Raw genomic sequence first — 12,793 nt, forward strand, 5'->3', positions numbered from 1 at the left:
ACAGCACCAAGAATGTGCCTAAAATACATCTGTAGTGTTTGTATTTTATTTAGGTAAAGTCCAGAGGTCAGAAGTACCCTTCAAAGCTGGTCAGGATTTCACCCACTTCAAAGAGCAAGTAGTTCAAACTACAAGTTTTGGTTCCCTGAACGCAGCACGTCTCTGTGAAGGGTTGTGAAACGTGTGATTAGTCATCATCTTCTGCCGAGTGATGTGTCACCACGTTCCTCTTCTCTAAATGTGCAACATGTGTTCCAAGGTGAAATTCTCTCTTTAGATTAACTAACATTTTCTATTCCAGGGTAATTTTGACATACTTGTACTTTTTTCTACTTTAGACTTTTACTGCACTACATAGAAAAAATAGACACTGCAGTCTTACTTCATTCTTTAAGAGCTTTAGTTCCTGATTAATTTGCTTCTTGACATTTATGATACTGTCAAGGAACACAATGTCCCAGTTCAGGTCCGGCCCCAGACTCCCCTCACTTCCTGCCATGTCTCCACTCTAAAAGCTCTAAAACAGGCTTCAAATTTAAAATACCTTCATACTTTTCAAAACAAAACACATGTTGAACATTTGGATTATAATGCTTAGTACAGAGGTAACCACATTGTTTCTTAAGTGCTTTTTAAAAATCAAATAAACTTTTGAGTGGGTGCCTTAACTTTTTATACTTGAAGTATATTTTATTGATCGTTTTAAAGGAGTTTTAAACTTAAAGCTGTGAAACTTCTTCCTGCACTGCGTTTGTTAAAGTTTGAGGGAGCAGGAGGAGTTTAAATGCTGCACTTATGTAATAGGTGCCCCGCTGGAGCAGAAGTTATGTCAGAACCGGAGGACCGGCTGAACTCTGAGCTCCTCCTGAAGTTTGGAGCTGCTTCATGGAGGAGGTGTCTCGTTATGCCTCCGCTCTGGTGGGCGGGGTCAGTGTCTCATTTGACACGGTCTGATTGGACACGGCTGGTGTCACTCAGGGGTTAAGCTACAGGTAATTGGTCAGCGGAGTTCCTCTCATCTCCTTCTCAACTCGACGGTGTCCATCTGAGACTCGGGTCCGACTCTGTGGCGACTGTCGTGTGGCGCACTTGTCCAACTTCGTCCGGTGTCGACAGCAGACTTACCGGAGGGGGTTCACGGCGCGGTTTCACAGCTCATCCCGGTAGAACTTTGTCACAGGAGGTAACTGAGCCAGAACTTTACCGAAACAGAAACTTTTTCCACCTCAGAAGACAGTTTGAAAAAAAGAAAAATGGCAGACAGCGTGGAGCATGAAGTCTCTTCCACCACCCCTCTGTTCAACGAGGACGTGCACCACTACCAGGCCGAGCCGGACTCCGAGCTGGACCAGCCCAAACCAGACCTCTTCAGCGCGGATGATATTGTGGACTTGGTCGGCGGGGCTCAGGACGCCTTGAACCGCCACTTCGCTGAAGATAGTGCGCCACACGAGTCCACGGAAACTTCCTTCTCTCCTCCAGAGGAGCCGGTAACGTTACTAGAGCCGGAACCGGTGTCGGTGCCAGAGCCAGAGCCTGAGCCTGAGCCTGAGCCTGAGGTAGAGACTGCCTCCCCAGACTCCACCAGCTTCTCTTTTGTTCCTGAAACCGCTTCATTTGCAGAGGAACCTAAAGTCGTCGCCCCCGAAGCCGAACCAGAGAGTACAAAGATCGTCCCGGAGCCACAGGCTGCCCCCGAGCCAGAACCTGCCCCGGAGAGCGACGCCCTCCCAGTGGCTGAACCCCGGAAAGCAGCCCCAGCCCCCGCAGAGGCAGCAGAGCAACCTGCGGTGACAGAGGAAGCACCGGCTCCGGCATCGTGTGAGTATCTACACAGAACAGGGCCGGTACATTACAGCAGCACCGAGTTCTGATCACTTTTATCAGACGCTTGTGTCACAGTGGTGTCGATGGACGGACGGGTTCATGTAAACGCTAATTTTTCACATCGGAGCCGTTTAACGTGTCTGTCCATCTGGACCGGGTTAGCATTGTGAGCTCATCCACACGCCGACACGGAGATGAATAAGTGGACCGAAGCGCTGCTTTTGTCGCTTTGAATAACTTTGAATCACAGGAACACTTAAATTCTTATTAAAATGGGTCCGTTGATTTCAGATTGTGAACATTGGTGCTGTTCGTCACGGTGCGTTAGCCGGTTAGCTAGTGATGCTACTCTGGGGGGATTCATCATGAGGCTGACCTGCTGTTGGACAGTTCGGTGTGCTGTGGACCGGAACAGCTCACTTTTAACCACGGGAAAAGTTCTGGCTGCATTAATGAAGCCATGTTCTCTGTTCGGAACACATTGTAGCTAAAGCAGCTGGCAGGTTCGCCCCGGTTCTGCTGTGTTGTAGAGACGCGGCCCACCTGTTTTGACAAACACACGGCAGGAAGCATAATGTGAGCAGCTGACAGGACGAGGTGTTAATATCTTAACAGGCTTCAACGATGTGTAAACTATTAACTTTATTCAGCTAAAGTTCGCCATGTCAATTCCAACGGTTCCTACATTAATGTGTTATTTATTTATTTAACGGTTATCGGTGCAGTTATTGTGTCGGACTGAGCTGCGCCCATCTGCTCGCTGCCTGCTCTACCCGCTGCGTGCCCGCTGATGCTAATGGTTTCTGCTACCAGAGTTCCATTATCGGACAACCCTTTATCTTTTTTTCACTACAGCCACGCTAAAATACAAAGAAGACAGGTGTTGTAGACCATCAGGTGTCCAGACTGCATCACCTGCAGGAAATGCAAAGCTTTAAACACCCGAAGGTGTGAGGTTTCCGGTTGTGGTTATCTGCGGGCAGGTTGAGTTCAGTGCTCCGACGTAACATGGCTGGCGTTTTAGCAGAATACTTTATTCATCTGTAAAACTTGTAATCACAACATGGACGAGACTATGTTGGATAGACATTTGTATTTAGTCGGATTGAAGTAGAATAAGTGAAGAATTGGCACGTTGGAGAAGCATATGTCCGATAATGGAAGCAACGTTCGCTAGCACCGCACGGTGTACCAAAGCTGTAACCCAGAGATTAGTCACAACAAAGGAATCCGCTGTGCGTCCACTCCCTGTCTGCTTCCCAGCACTTCCACACTATTGCCAGGCTAATGTCAACGCTTTCAGTCACTACCGTGTGTTTTATTCTGTTGCTGGCCTGTTTTCAGCCCTGAACCCTCGCAGATCTCCACCCAAACCTCCAGCCTCAAATCCAAAAGCAATTTAGCTCAGAGGCCTGTGAGCCTCCCTGTGCCCACTGTAAGCTGCCATCACTGCCCTGAAAGCTCCTGAAGCCCTTTTGTGTCATGTCTGGACTGACGGTAATATCAGGAGGTGTTTACTGGGAGCTGCCGCTGCTGCTGTTGTTTATTGTGATGAGGCAGATAGCAGGTAAACAGGCCCGGCTCGCCTCCTCCAGGCATGAGAAGCAGGCAGCAGAGAGGCAGGGTGGGGCTGCTTGGCAAGGCCACTGATGGAGCTGGATAAACCACAAGCTGCAGCTCAAACATCGCAGCCACATGTCTGAACAAAAGACAAATGTCAAAGAAATCAGTCACATTTCCCAAGTTTAAAGGAAATTACTGTCACATTTCACATGACGGCAGATCCAGTCTCATCACTGTTTTGTTTCTTTTGGAAGAAACTGTTTAAGTTTAATTATACGATTTTTTTGAGACTGATCTCTCTGACCTGTGGTTATATATATTTAAATATTATCCTTATTTGTCTTTCCATATTATCATGTTGTGCTCAAAATCTGAGGATAAAGAGTCAAATGTGACCAAGAAGTATCAACATGACATCTTAAAGCTGGATTCAAGGATTGTTGACCACGAGGCTCTGTGAGGATCAGCTGCTGTTCTTTGTCTCATATGAAAGTGAATTGATCACTTTTGCCCTGTTGTGGCATTTTTCACAGTTTTTAGTTAAACAAATTAAGAAAATAATCATAAATTATTGCAGAACGAGTGGTGAGACCTGTCATCCACTTGGTACCTGGTAAAATCTGCCAGCTGCATTGAAGAGAGGCTGATGTGTTTTTTCAGTGCTGATACCAATGCTGTTTATTTGTAATCAAGGAGAAGGTCAACCAGTGTACATTTGCTTTTAAAATGAAAGTCTTAGTATGGATTTACTCAACTACTGTCCTTAAATACAATTTTGATTCTCAATCTTTGATCAAATAATTAATTAAATCCAAGTTTTCTTCCGGCAAAGTTGTTGTAGGACTGCTGATATTAAAAGAACATTTAGCATTTGAGAACTTGAGGCTTCTTCTCTTAAATGTTGTGTGTGTGTGTGAGGAAGTTGTGTTCATATTTCTTAAAGTAAGATATTGTTAGAATTTGCTGCTTTTCTTGGCCTGATTTTATAGTAAAGTGAATATTTGAGGGTTTGGACTGTTAGTCAGTTAGTTAGAAAATGATTGGTAGATTAATTGATATTAAGTATATTTTTTTTAGCTGCAGCTCTTTTGTTGGAGCACCATACCCAGCCCCAGTAATAAGTCTGTCACATTAATGATGTCTGCAGTCGTTGCGGAAGGTTATCTGATGTGTTCTAAGAATTTTGGACGTGTGGGGCTGAAAGTCAAGTTGGTTTGTACAACCTGGGTAGTCTTGATACATCACATTATAATCATAATTCAGCTGACAAATTGAGTCAAAACAATGTCATTTCCAATTTATTTGAATGGTTTTGGCAAATTTGCACAGTTACAGTTTCTGTGTCTCAGTTCAGGCTCTGCGTCCTCTGAAGGACTCGGCCTTTGTGGTCTTTGAAGGCGAGTCCTTCAGAGAGACCTTGTTAACCTGGTCAGCCGTTGTTAAATGTGACGGTCTAGCCTTTGGAGCATTTCCTGGTTGCATTTCCTGGTTGCATCACCTGATGTTTTACACTTATGTCACAATTTCTGCCGCCCAGGCCCGTGAAAGTGACGATCTACAGCACGCAATGTCGCCATTTTCTCTCTTTCTGCTATTTCGCGCGCGCAAAGAATCTTGGGATATGTGAGGCCACGAAGGACCGTAGTGGTGCATCCTCCAAAAACGGGGAGAAGAAGGAGCATCTGGAGGAGCCTTCAGACTGGGACAGCCTTCATGTGGCGTTGTGACATGATTGGCCTTCAAATGCTCCTCAGAAGGATGCAGACCTGAACTGAGACTCAGCAAGTGTGTAACGGAACCAGAGTCCTGCACGGGTTCGGGTACCCGCGTAGAGAGCGCGGGTCGGGTTTTGCGATTGTCATTTTCATGGCGTCAGGTGCAAAAAAATAAAAAATCATTAGCGACACATCTACAAAAATATGCCTGCATTTCAAAATGATAAGCATGTACCGTATTGACTCGAATATAGGACGAGGTTTTTTGCGATGAAAATTATATGAAAAAGTGGGGTCGTCTTATAATCGGGGTCTAACCGTTGACACATGCTGATAGTTGTCTGGGTCGCTACACGACCGCAACAGCAGAGGGCGCCAGCTTATTGTAGAGACGTCACTGACACTGTGGCTGGGTTATCTGTCAATCACAGCGGAGAAGAAGAAGTGACAGGAGATGAAAAATGGAGAGACGCGGTGATTTTACGGAGCAAAGGTGGATCAAGTGGGGCAAGTTAACAGACATCTGAGGCGGAGCTATGATGCTGATTTTAAGATAATGGTGATCAATGCAGCGGAGGTGCCAAACAACTGTCAGCCAGCCAAGAAATATGGAGTTACGGAGGGTAACGTCCGAAGATGGCGGGTCCAAAAAGACCGTCTGAAAACGCTAACAGTAAGAGAAAAGCTTATCGTGGTCCTCTAAGCGGCCACTTCCAAGAGACTGACAGGAGGGTGTGTGAGTTTGTTATTGAGAATGAATTTTGGTTATCAGTCTTTTCCTGAAGTCTTGAAAAGAGGAGTCGTCTTATAATCAGGGTCGTCCTATATTCGGGTCAATACGGTATATTTCATATGAGCTCATTCATGCGTGCTTGCGCCCTCCCAGAACTCCCATTCCCCACACTGGCTTACTTTCATTTTTAAAAATTGCGTCATTCTAATTTTGCTTCGGGTGCGGGTCGGGCGTCAGTATCAATTTATAGCGGGTCGGCTCGGGTGCGGAATGTGATTTGTGCTACTGTCGGGAAATGGGTCGGATGCGGTTTTAAGTACGACGGGTACGGCAGGTGCGGGTTTGCAAAATAAGACCCGTGCAGGACTCTGAACCGAACACACTGATGTAGCTGCCATAACAATTTAAAATGCACTCACACGTTTCAGTGTGTCCACACTGGCACAACGGACACGTATATCACCGAACTTGTATAAATGCATCAGGACCTGCACAAGTATTCTTAATGTGTCCCTGAACACACTGTAAACATCAGACAGTGAAATTTAATACAAGCACTTTATTTTCTGGTGAGCAGTGAATGCAGTGAACTGAAATGAAGACCTATGACAATAAAGTGCATATGCACCTGTACTCCTTAGTGCCACTATAGTGTTAACTATATGCCTGAAGCGAAGTTTGTCAGCTACTCACAATCCAACATGAAAACATTTTTTTAAAAGCATACATTTTTGCAGCTGGAAATTCATGTAGTATATGGCTGTATCGATATTTTAGCACAGCTATAGTCATATATCGGCAATGAATGGTTTAATTGAAAAACTGATTAATCAGTCAGGCTGAGCCAGATTTCTGAGTCATTTTTTTCATTGAAAAAAAACCTCAAAATCCTCTGATGTCAGCATCCTAGATAATAAAGACGATAAAACATTTTCTGGTTTCTTTCCTAGTCTATGATAGTAAAATTAACATCGTCTGAGTTTATGACACTGGTGGAGGGTTTTCCCCACTTTCTCACATTTTATAGACCGAGAAAATAATCAGCAGATTAATAAACAATCAAAATAATCAACAGTCAAAAAATGAACAGTATTCCAGCTAGGGCTCCCCCAAATAGTCAACCAAGCACTGGTCGACCAAAAACTCATTAGCCGACCAAAATTTCATTGGTCGATTGGTCGCAGGAAAAAAAAAACCCCAAAACATTTGGAGCTGTGTCTTGTCAAAATTAAGGCAAAATCTATGTGACTGGCGGCTGGCCTGTGTATAAAAGGCTGGAGGGCTTTTAATTTGAAGGGCAAGATACAGGAAGTCCTGACACTCACTCACTGTCAGTGTTTTTTTTTTTTTCACGGCAGGTCCCTTCGACATCGTGGTTAGACAGTTAACAATTAGTAGCCAACCATGTCGGGAAAGATGTCTAAAATATGGGATCATTTTGAAAAGAAGAAGGATGACCCCAAGAAGGTGACATGCAAACTTTTGCAAGAAAAACTTCGCCTATCACTCCTCCACGACAAAAACATGATGTACCACCTTAAACATGTAAATAGCCTAGCTACCTGCCCATGGCGGCCCGAACGTGTGAAAGCAGAGATAAATACATTTTATTATTGTTATATGCGCTAGTATTAGACTATTCTTGTGTACTGGGGAAGCTAAATTATCCAGCTCACTGTGTTTTACTTATTGTGTACATCTCTCTACAGGCGCATCCACTGTACTGCGGAGATGACACAGCGCCTATATATATATATATATATATATATATATATATATATATATATATATATATATATATATATATATATATATATATATATATATATATATATATATATATATATATATATATATATATCTATATATATATATATATATATATATATATATATATATATATATATATATATATATATATATATATATATATATATATTAGTCGACTAATTGCTCTAAATGACGACCACTGGTCGACCAAGAAAATCCTTGGTCGGGGGCAGCCCTAATTCTAGCCGACCTGCTTCTTCCCTCTTTTGTCTTTTCAGAGCATTTCTCTCCTCTCAGTCGGACACGATGAGTCCTGCTGTGACTCTGCATCACACAGATTCATGTCGTCACCGTTAAAGGGGTGTCTGAAGTGAGTCTTGGTGCCCTCTGTGTGTCCCGTCACACACTGTGACTGACACCATGGTTAATCGTCCGGGCCGCAGCCATCACCGCCGGCCTACATCTTATTTTTGGGTCACCTACATCCGTCAGTGTGTGTTTGTGAAGCACCCGTGATGTGGTCAGGTGGATTAGATGGAGAGGGGAGATGTCAGACACACAGTCATGGAGGCTTAAAGCTCAATGTGTGTTTGTGTGTGTGTCCAGTGTTGTTGCTGTCTCTGTATCCTGGTGAAGGCTGAACATTAGTGGGGTTAAGAGCCTTCACCAGGCTTCTCTCTGTTGTTTTTACTCTGCCAACACAGCAGCTGGCTCTCAGTGCAGCTCTGAGTCAAATTCCTAAATATGATGAGAAGCACATGTTCATCTGGTTTATCTTGCCTCTTATCGCTGTGAATAAGCACTAAGGTTTCCAGAGATGCCTGGTGAAAGATGATACTTCTTACCCACATTGTGCTGATTCATCACGTTCATGCTGATTTCAGGGTCTGGAGGCTGTTCTGAGTGACTCTTTTGAAACATTATTTTCTTTGTTGCCAAGCAAATATATCTTGGTTTTGTTTCTTCTTCTGCGGTACCTAGGATTTATATCAGGGCTGAGTATTTGTTTAAAGTTTTTAAAGCTGAAATGATTACTTTGATCAGAAAAGAACTGGTCTTTTTTTTTCAGTCATTTTCAAGCAACAATAGTGAAAAAGATGCCACATAAACTGTTTCTACCTTTTGGAAAGGGAAGCTTGCTGCTTGTCGTCTTGGTTTTTCTGTGTCTGTAAAACAGTGAAGTTGCGTTTTTGCATTTTATCGCTCAGTGTTTAAACAACACGTCATTACAGTTGTTTCTGGTACTTGAGTAAAAGGAAGAGCAAAATAAACAGATCACGTAAGCCATGAAATATATTTCACAAATATGCATGTCGCCATCAACCCAATGTTGTCCGCCATGTTGTTGAGTTGTTGTGTCGACTTGAGGGTTAATGTAAATTTCCCTTGTGAATCTATTAAATCAGCACGTTTGTGATAGAGCCTGATTTATTCATACAATACCACCTTTAAGACAAATTACGATATTTTAGTTAAAAATTCTAATCTTTCAGCTGATTTATTTGCAGTATAATCAAAAATGTTTTGATATTGATCCCTTAAATTGAATGGGTATCAATACATAATATGTAATCAATATACAGCGATGTATCGTTGGGCCCTACATCTTAGTGGCATGTTGTTTAATGTCAGAATAACATCACAGTCAGTTTTGTAGATGAGAAGCTGAGATCAGTTTTAACTGCTGATCTTCTGTTTGTCAATAAACTAACCTTCTCTGGTTAACTCGTAACTAAGATAAACTTATTTTAAGAGGACAGTGACATTACATAATTTCTTGAAACTGATGGGAAGCAGCAGAGAATCGTACATTGAGTTCTTTATGTTACACGATGGCAGCAGGTGAGTGGTTGTCCTGAAGTCGTATATCAGTGTCGAGCTGTGACGGCATTCCTTGAGATACTTATAGCTCCAGGAGCAGACCAACACGTCGGCCTGAAGACGAGGCAGGAGAGCTGCCGGAGTTACTAGTTTGATTGTCACTGCTGGAGAGACGCAGCTCCTGAATGGCAGTTTGGTAGTTAAAATGCAATTCAGACTGAATGTAAAAACTGAGAATAACATGTTGAACTGGACAGAAAACGATATGTGGTTCCTGTTGTTTGAATCTGGAGCAGAGTGAGCATAAACAAATGGCTGCAGTAGTTTCATGTGTCTTATTGGTCCAATCCTACAGGTCCTCTTCAGAGCTGGAACCTAAACTACAGCAGAGGTAACCAAACAAAACCACCTGATATGACAAATCACTTTGGCTTAATGATTATTAGATTATGAAATAATCTATAATTGTGCAGTTATAAATGAATCACTTAAGCTTTTGTGCCAATAAATGGTTATCATCTTAAGATCGATGAAATGCATATTTTTGGACTGTGATCATCAAAGCTTGATTTTTGTTCGCAATTCTCATAATCAAGGAAACCTCCTATAGTACAAGTAATCTTCACGTGTAATTGTTCTTCTAATGAGCCCAGGAATCAAGTCTTTAGGCGACAGGTTAAATTCCTTGCTTTGTGGTATGTTTTGGAGAGCATACCAGATACTATTTGCTATTTAGCCCCCATGGACTACAGTTGACATAATGCTTTGGATGTAAAAAGGCAAATTGCTATGATGTTGAGGTAAGTAAGTCGTTCCTAAATCACACTGAATATACTGAATATGTTTCACATGTCTGTATGACTGGGTTAAACCTGGGCTCTCAGTGCTCAGCTCCTATAGTTTCCCACCTGAGTTGAATCGACCTGCAAGTTGCTGCTTAGCTTTTAAACTGAACAATGGATTTTTAGATATAATATCTTTGTTTTTCTTTCTGTGTTGGATTATTAGCTCCCTAGTTGTTGGATTATTATGATAATATTTAATGTAATTCTAAGGTTCACGACCTACAGAGAATTTCATGTATTCTTTGTAGGGTTTAGCGCACATGCAAAGAAAAAGAAATTAAATTAAAAATGATTAGTGTTGGATTTGGCGCTGACTGGCTTCCCAGCTTTACACAAATCCAACCTCAAAACACCTGACTATAATCCACTATAATCTGTTGCTAGATTAGTCTGACTACAAAATAGTGGCATGTAGTTTGAGAAACCTGCTTCACACATGAAGTATTACTCATGAAGTATTACTCATGAAGTATTACTCATGAAGTATTACTCATGAAGTATTACTCATGAAGTATTACTTGTGGGTTTCTGGAGTTTTTTAGAAGATGCATTTTCCTTTATGTCCTGTGGTCTGCATATTTTAGAGTCTTTCCTCATGGTGATAAAACGGAATGTAGTTAATTTGGTTAAAGAACCTGCCTAATTTCCACATGCTGTCCTTAATGTAATTTATTTTAATTTGCCTTTATAAGTCATCTGCTTTGTACACAAGAGCTCGGAATGACGGTTTGGCGAAACGTTGAAGTCATGTTGATGTGTTCGAATGTGCTGCTGAAGCTTTGGAAGTATTTTGTTGTGTATATTTAAAGATTTCTTTTTGTGAGGACGGTTGTTTTTTAGTTGAACTTCCCGTATCCCTCTCTGCTGACACTGAGCATGAGCACTTCCTCCTGATCTGATCTTTCTGTTCTGTCTCACGATGGCTGACTCTTCGTATGCTTTCTGTACCTTCTCTATAGCAAACTGTCATCACCTGTTAAAACACTGACGGCCCATCTGTTCTGTCCTCTTCTCACCTCATGAAACTTTGAGCCTTTAACAAATGTTGACACACCTGAGCGAACCTGTTGAGTAAACTTTGTAAACATACAGAGTCCCTTTCAACATCGTGGTTATGAATGGCTGTTTTCGTGCTCTTTCAGTCTCACTTCTGTGCTAACTGCTAGCTAGTGTTATCTGGGGAACAGGGTTTTTAAATTAGGTTGAGAATACCCTGCAGACAGCCGTTTGTCTTAACTACACTGATGTAACACACAGAAGCTGTGATTAGAATGTCCCAGCTGATAATTCATGCCATTTACCATTTTGTTAGTGTAGGGATGTGGTTTTCACTTTTATGAGGGGTGCAATGTGTAAGAATTTTGACATAAAAAAACCAACAAATTAACTGAAATATCAACGGAATGGGAAGAAATGTCAGGTAACGTTACGTCAAAGATGTCTATTTATCTTTTTAGCAATTGCTACTGAATTAAGCACGCTAGCCAGCTAGACCCAGCACACCTGTCTTGTACCTCCACTCCAAGCTCCCAGAACCATATAGGCAGAGTAACCAGTAACTGCTGCTAACTGTAGCTGCTGTTAGCTTGTCAGCCGGGCAGCTAAAGTTGGCAGCAGTTAATGGTTACTCTGCCTATGTGGTTCTCATTTGTTCAGAGCGACATTCGGCAGGTGGCCAAATCTTAAATATTGCACCTTTCGGGGAAAAAAAAACAAAACATGATTTCATATTAATTGAATACAGTGCACTGTTGAATTAAAACCAATACTCATCGGTTAGATATAGAAAAATCAACACATGAAATTACACTACTCACAATAAGTTAGGGATATTGTGAGAGACTCAGTGGATTTCATACATACGGTGTTTGTTTCACTTCAGAGAGTTTTGGGATAGGGAGGCAATTGTATTGGGGTGATAGACACTCCTCATTTTGTGTTTTCCACGTAATGGTCTCACTGTGTACAGTGTGCCTTACATATTGGGGCCAATACCAAAAAACTAAAAGACAACCCTTTTCAATGTGGCATTAATTTCAACATTCTGTGGGTATAAAAAGCTGGTATTGTCAGTAAGTCATTCCAAGTTCATCATTCAAACAGCCATGAACACACGACGTCACTTAACGGACGAGCAGCGCCACCTGGCCATAGCGCGCCTTCGGGTCTGTGGCAGGCAGTCAGATGTTGCTCGTGAACTTGGTGTGTGTCAAAGTGTCATCAGCAGACTTGCATCAAGACACAGAAGTACTGGCAGAGTTCATGACAGACCCAGGAGTGGAGCCCCACGAGTGACAGACCGCAACGATGACCAGTACCTAAGGACCTATGCACTCAGACATCGTTATGCAACTGCCACACAGCTGCAGGCCCAGTTACGAGATGTGAGGGGTACTAGGGTTTCCAGACAAACCATTCGAAACCAACTCCACCGCTTTGGCTTGAATGCCAGACGACCGCTGCAGGTGACTCCACTGACACCAAGACACCGCCGTGAACGTTTGCAGTGGGCACAAGAC

At 42.5% G+C, this 12,793-nt stretch overlaps 1 protein-coding gene across 11 annotated transcripts in view; it reads left to right on the forward strand.

Annotated features, from left to right (window-relative positions):
- The first annotated feature begins 997 nt into the window (after positions 1-997).
- rtn4a (reticulon 4a) overlaps positions 998-12,793 on the forward strand; it is a 45,418-nt gene continuing 33,622 nt past the window's right edge. For 3 of the 11 annotated variants that reach the window (XM_030442521.1, XM_030442522.1, XM_030442529.1), the window contains exon 1: positions 2,007-2,025. In XM_030442521.1, coding sequence (XP_030298381.1) covers positions 2,022-2,025 — 4 coding nt within the window. In that variant the 5' untranslated portion in view covers positions 2,007-2,021. Of the gene's footprint in view, positions 1,822-2,006; positions 2,026-9,784; positions 9,821-12,793 lie in introns of those variants that run through there. The other 8 variants (XM_030442523.1, XM_030442525.1, XM_030442517.1 and 5 more) reach the window with 7 other exon arrangements.

The sequence above is a fragment of the Sparus aurata genome, chromosome 15 (genome assembly GCF_900880675.1).
Source record: "Sparus aurata chromosome 15, fSpaAur1.1, whole genome shotgun sequence".
Classification (NCBI taxonomy): domain Eukaryota; kingdom Metazoa; phylum Chordata; class Actinopteri; order Spariformes; family Sparidae; genus Sparus; species Sparus aurata.